Genomic DNA, 6,675 nt, shown 5'->3' with positions numbered 1-6,675 from the left:
TGGAAACCAGAGGTGGAAAATGGTTCCTTTGGTGCTGGTTATGGGCAGCAGAGGAACTATGGATAACTTAGCTTACTGGGACTAGAGGAGGTATTGTACTCTTTACCCAGCTTCTTTTCCCTTAGGATCTCATTGCAGAGAAAAACCAATTCTCCTTTATTCCCTGGCAGGGGTCTGAACTATGTTCAATGTATTTCCGAAATGGTGTTCTTTTATTCCTGTTAATGCACTTGATTTTTATTTTGGATTGATTTATTAATGACATGGCATCCAATCAGCATGGACTCTGCTTCTTTTGGAAACAACCCTTGAAGTCCATAGGTTATCCTACTTCCTTAGCTTGGTAAAGTAAAAAATTCTTAGGCAACCATCCCAGAGCCGTTGACCTGGGATAATACCCATTAATAGAATTTACTGCTTTTTCGCATGCATATCTGTAGTGTCATATAGACGTATTCCCACCGTGGGAGGTTACAGCGAAGCGCACATGTTAAGGATCGGCTGTAAACCTGTATTACTTCAAGTCAATATACTTCCGTCTTCCTAGTGCAGCATCAGTGTCGAAGCACAGATCGCTGTACAGTATATCACGCCACTATTTATACAGAGTAAAATTAAACAGAGCAACCCATCCTCCCCCCTTTTTCTCATAGTGATATGACTTAGCCACTCCCACCTTCCTACTGCGCAAGCTCACTAGCGACGCTTGGCTCCGGCTGGGCCGGAAGTCGGTGCTCGGGAGAGAGGCCGGCTTTTGCCTTGCAGGCGGGCTGCCTGGCCATCAAGCGAGAGTTAGGGGAATCGCTGCTTTCTCGGCCCCTCACGCCAGGCGAGGCCCCGGCTTTTCCCTCCGCCGCTAGGAAAGATGCTGCCTTTGTCCATCAAGGACGACGAGTACAAGCCTCCCAAGCTCCATCTGCTCCGAAAGGTCTCGGGATGGTTCAGGTGAGAGCGAGTTGGGCGGCGGGAGTGGGGGGAACACATCACCCGAGCTGCCGGGAAAAGCCTGGGGGTGGATGGGTGTCAGGGAGCCGGGAGCCTCCCGTGGGTGGGGGGTTAACAAGCGGACGAGAAGAGGAGAAAATGGGGCAGTGGCTTTGACTATCGGTGAGGGGGGACGAAAGGAGCCTCCTCGGGTGGGCTGAATATTGAAACCGAATTTAGCTGCGGGGCTTACAGACGGGGAGCCGGATCTACCGGGGGGGGGGGGAGTTGGAGAGGTCGGGACGGGGATTTCTTCGTTTTCTCGTCTAAATGGATCTGCCGGCTGGCCAGGAGGGAGGGAACCGTGGGTAGTCCTTTAGCAGCATCTGTCTCCCTATTTGGCGTGGACTCCAACTCCCATCGTCCCCTGGCTGAGGTTAGCTGGCAAAAGGAGGGGTCCGGGTAACGTTGCAGGGTGGGAATGCAGTCGAGAGAAGGGGCCGGTTTCTCTTCGGCCGGGCGAGGGGCTTAAGCCAGGGAACAGGCGGGTCGTGGGGGGGGGGGGAGATTTCGAGGCCTTGGCTGTCCAGGACGTGTTTCCTCGTGGAAACCGGAACCAAGGTTTGTGTGTGTGTATGTGGTGGTGGGGAATGCGGTTTGCCTCTCGGCCACCACCTCTCTTCTTCCGCTTCCCTGCGAGGCCTTGCTGGGCTTTGCAGGAGCCGGGTCTGGCCTCCTGGCTTGACCCTCTCCCGGCCCTCTTTCTCCAGGTCGATCCTCTCGGACAAGACGTCGCGCAACCTCTTCTTCTTCCTCTGCCTCAACCTCTCCTTCGCCTTCGTGGAGCTGCTGTACGGCATCTGGAGCAACAGGTACAAAGGGGGAGGGCGAGGGAGGGAGAGCCCGAGAGAGAGGCGGTGCTTCTGCCTGGAAAGTCAAGTTCAGCGCTGCTGGTGTTGCCACGTCTCCTTCTGGCCCCGGCCAAAGGGGATGGCTGGCTCTGGAGAGAAATGCCATTGGCTTTTGGGAAAGCCAATATTCAGGCTTCATCTCCTGGGCTACTTGAGACCTGATCATGGAGCACTGGCTTTTTTCTTAAGATACCAGTTAGTAGAAGCTGATTTGTTTAAGCTGCAAGGGGAAAACCAGAAAGGTTTGGGCAGATCGCTCAAATTATCATCCTATGTACCTGGGAAAATTCTGCAGTCTTTCTCCAATATCCTGTCCTCTCTGCCATATTTAGATTATTGTTGCTGAGCCAGTTTTTTTTTAATGTACAGGAGTTGAGGAAACAATCACTCCTAAAAGGATTATCATTTGTTATTCATTAACTTGTCCAGCTACAGTTTATTCAGTCTGGACGGAACTGTTGAGGTGTCTAAACAGGTTCAGTAATGAACAGCTCTTATTTAGTACAATATAATTACTCCATAAAGTGTCTTAATTGTGATGCCATTTGCACTGCATTTATTAAGTTGTTGAACTAGATCTTAAGGAATATGTAGGTGTTTTTATGTTTTTCCCCCACAGATATTGATTTTTACATAAATTAATTGTAGGTTCTGGTGCAGGGATTTGTATGCTCCTATAGAAGCCATGGCTTATTTTTTGGAAGAGAGAAGTGCCTTTACATCTTAGGTTCAGGTCAAAACTAAAATTGTGCAAACGTGTATCAGACTATCACTCATTTAGTTATCTTGGTTTCATGTCCCCAAACTGACAAAGATATTAGCAGCTCGAGAGAAATCATGACACAAATGGTTTTGTAGAATCCAGTGATTTCGTTAAAATAATAACATTGGTATTGTGGAGCATGATGCAAGATCCCTCCCCTTTGTGTGTGTGTGATGTTACAGCACATGTAGAAAAGGGTGGTAGCTTGCATTGCAATGGAGTCATTCCTCACTGCCCATAGATGCTTATGCATAGTCTTTTTTTAATTTCTTGTATGCTAAGGCCTGTTTCTGTGAGCCTCCCCCTCAAAATATATAATTATCAGTATAAGAAGGTAGACAGCTTCACTATTTAGGCATGTGTGCAGTAATGCTATTTTGTGTACACTTTGTGTATGCCAAGAATATTAGGGACAGCAGGAATAAGCAATCCATGACTCTCTAAATGTAGTTAGATTTCAGTTTGCGTCTTCTCTAATTAGCAGCCATACTGGCTGTGGATGATAAAAATTAAAAGTTCAAACCATTTCTAGGAAACTGTCACTCCATAAAATAGGGGAAAATATATGTAAAATAAAATATGTAAAATAAAACACTTGAAAGAAGCCATACCCAATCAGAAAATGTGGAGAGAGCTGGTCTATAGAATTATCAAAAATTAGACACGATCATCATATGTAAAATGATCTTATTTCTGTAAGCATCTAGTAAATCACATTAAAACAAGAAACAATATTTTTAAAACAAAATCTAGCACTTTGGGTTAAAGTCAAAGGTGACATACCAGAGCAGCTTATTCAGTATTCATCCATTTGCTGGTTTGGCTGGTACAGAAGCATACTGTACTACATAAGTGAGTAACACAATTCATTTTGCAAATAAATTTCTGCATTTGAGCATGTATCTGTTATGATGGTATGCCTTAATGTAAGATGCTAGGGAAAAGTCTGGATAACTTTATGTTAGGACATATAAGTTGAAATCTAATAATAATGTATTTACTTTTAATACTAGATTGGTTTTTATTCCTTGTGATATTTCTAAACCTTCAGCACTTTGGCTTGCCCTAGCTAGTGTGATGTTTTTGAGTGTACTAGGCAGTTTGGCTTCCTTCAGACTTAGAAGCAACAGAAATGAAAATTGTCCCAGAGTACTATGACACCTATTACCTCTTGAACTTCAATGTAGAATAGAAAGTGTAGCCTTTGTATGAAGTAATATTTTCATAATAAATACTCTTTTTTCTTAGCCATCCAACCTAAATAATCACCAGAGAGGGTGGAATTAAGTTTAAACAATTGATAAATTGATGGTCAGGGAAAGGTGATATTTAAATTGTGTATTTATTAAATTTTGGAGAGTGTTTGAACTATGGTAGGTTACTTTATAATTACAGCATTTATATCAGACTTCTGGCATAGATTTTAGCTTGATTGGATTGTTGGATGGAGGGTCAGAAAGGTTTAAAGTTGAATTACTGTACGTCAACTTTAAAGCACCTGAAAAAATGGTCAAGAAGTGGGAAGCATTCCTGGTGAGAGTGTTCCATAATTAATGTTCTTTGACAAAGAAAGCTCTTCCTCAGTCAATACCTTCTTTGCTTCATGGGTGGAAATTTGGGAAGGAAAGAACTCCAAAGCTAATGCAACATATTGAGGCAGCTTTGTGTTGGCTAAGAATGCATTCTGTGAGTGTCTCAGAATGGATTCCGATTAATTCCATTTGACTCAAATAAGTTTATGAAATGAGCCTAATGAAAGGTATTATTCCTTTTTTAATCCAGCTGTAAATTAGAGGATTTGTTAGTAACTTTTGATAACATAATTCATTGTAAGAAGTCAAAATGAAAGCTGCACTTTGAAATGAAGGCAAAAATCTACTAAGAGGATATATATGCATATATTTATATTTGGTGTGAATAATAGTTCCAGCCCAATCAAATCATGTCTCATCTTTCAAGAAACAGTGAGGTATAGCATTATTTGCATTGGTGACCTTGTAACAAAGTTATGGAATGGAATAGTACTATTTGGTATTTGTTTTTTAAATTAAATTAAATTAAACTTGTATTTATTGATAAATTCACTTAAATTGGTTATTGGTCTTGAATGGACTGCACCTTTTTTTTTAGTGAGGTGTGTATGTATTGTGAGAGATTTGTGGGGAATAACAGTAAACACAGGTCCAAAGGGACATTGTCACTGTTATTATCAATTTTTTTTAACTACCAGGATTTTTTTTAAACTTTCTAATGTATTTTACTTTCTATAACCTTCTGTTTGTTTATCTTTATATTCCCAGTCTAGGTTTAATATCAGATTCATTTCACATGTTTTTTGATTGTACTGCTCTGTTAGCTGGGCTTGCAGCTTCAGTCATTTCAAAGTGGAGATCAAATGATGCTTTTTCCTATGGGTAAGTGTTCAAGTTCTGAAAAGCTATTTGTTGAAACAGTCACCTGTTGACAAGAATTGAAAAAAAAACCCATGTAGTTTTATTATAACATGCTGATAAAGCAATCTGGGATTTGTACTATAATGATTAATGGAATCAGGCTATAAATATTTCTTGTGTAATTTGGCTAATGTGTTTGAAAAATATACTATATTTCAGTAAATTTTTGCAGGAGAGGAGCCCAATCTCCCATACGTGCCTTGAATAGTTTCCTTCTTGATATTAATAACAATGTAGTAAAATTCACCATGCCAAACTCACCAACTGTTACTTAGTGCTGTTTTTTAAACCCAGAAAACATTTGCTGAGCTTTTAAAGTTTGAAACTTATATAATCTTCCTTCAAATAGATGAACCCTTCTGGTTCCCATTCTTGTTGGCTTTTTCTTCTATGTGGGATTGTCACTTCCTACCCTGTGTGAAAGTTACAGGATGCACTTTGTAGCTGCTATTGGCCTTTATCTAGTGTTATATAATAACACTTCTCTTTATGCTATAGAATTTTTCTCCTTTCATCCATACATTGACTTTAATTTTCCTCTTAGAGGTCAGGGTAACAGCGAGGCCACCAAGGCCTAGAAGTGATAGGGAGAGATGGATGGGTGCGGGAAATTGGAGGCAGTCCACATCTTAATGAAGTTTGGGACTGGGAGGGACCAAGCTCAGAATGATTTGGATTGGGGTGGATATTTGGTTAATCACAGTAGAGAGTGCTGGAATTTCTGTCATAGGTTGATGCAGTGACATGACATCTTGCTTTATGACTGCATCAGCTTATGAAATTCCAGTCTCACTTGTGGTTGTAAGTAGAGGATTACCTGCAAGCCTTATTTGTTTTCGTGATAGCTTTTATTTGTTGATATAGAAACTACATTTGTAAACCTGTGTGTGTGTGTGTGTGTGCAGTATATGTATATGTATGTGTGTGCGCACACACACACACACACACACATGTATATGACATATATATACTCTCTTTTCCTAAAAGTAAAGTCTCCCCCTTTTTTGTTGGACTTCTCGTGATTCCTTAAACACACCTATGTGCAGTGTACTTTTTATTGCTGAAGGCAATATATGGGAGATAAGAGTGAAGCCCATGAAAATCAACCTGTCTACTTCTTTCCTTTTGTATTGTTTTTATTCTACCAATCTTTTGCTATAATATAAGATGTCAGTTAAATGGAATGAGGAAGAGTTGAAATAGTTGAAGTACTGTATTTCAAGACTGAGGAGGGGAGACTTAATTATGTACTCTTTAGTGCTAAGAGCCCCACACCTTCCCTCTTTGTATTCTACTTATTTGGATGACTGATCAAACAAAGCACATAGTATTTATGTTCTGTATTAGCCAGAACAGTGGCAAAGAAAGAATAAGGGATGAAATAAGTTGTGGTTTTGCATTAATCTAGAATGAAATTTTGTGCTTTTTCATAGGTACGTTCGAGCAGAAGTATTAGCTGGTTTTGTAAATGGTTTATTTTTGATCTTCACTGCTTTCTTCATTTTCTCTGAAGGGGTTGAGGTATGTTTTGAAGATGGTTAAAAATATTTTTCTCTGTTCAAGGAAGAGGTTTTTGCACAGCAAATGAGGGTTTTTTTTAAATCCAATTATGTTCGCTTGGATG

The 6,675-nt window shown here is 40.7% G+C and overlaps 1 protein-coding gene across 1 annotated transcript in view; it reads left to right on the top strand.

Moving 5' to 3' along the window:
• The first annotated feature begins 700 nt into the window (after positions 1-700).
• The window catches only part of SLC30A7 (solute carrier family 30 member 7), a 34,560-nt gene continuing 28,585 nt past the window's right edge, over positions 701-6,675 (top strand). Inside the window, exons 1-4 of the mRNA XM_039348465.1 lie at positions 701-945; positions 1,695-1,796; positions 4,899-5,012; positions 6,485-6,572. Coding sequence (XP_039204399.1) covers positions 866-945; positions 1,695-1,796; positions 4,899-5,012; positions 6,485-6,572 — 384 coding nt within the window. The 5' untranslated portion in view covers positions 701-865. The remainder of the gene's footprint in view (positions 946-1,694; positions 1,797-4,898; positions 5,013-6,484; positions 6,573-6,675) is intronic.

The sequence above is a fragment of the Crotalus tigris genome, unplaced genomic scaffold, assembly GCF_016545835.1.
Source record: "Crotalus tigris isolate CLP2741 ecotype Arizona unplaced genomic scaffold, ASM1654583v1 scf7180000018155.2402879, whole genome shotgun sequence".
In the NCBI taxonomy this organism is placed as follows: domain Eukaryota; kingdom Metazoa; phylum Chordata; class Lepidosauria; order Squamata; family Viperidae; genus Crotalus; species Crotalus tigris.
This window is presented reverse-complemented; position numbering and strand designations above follow the sequence as displayed.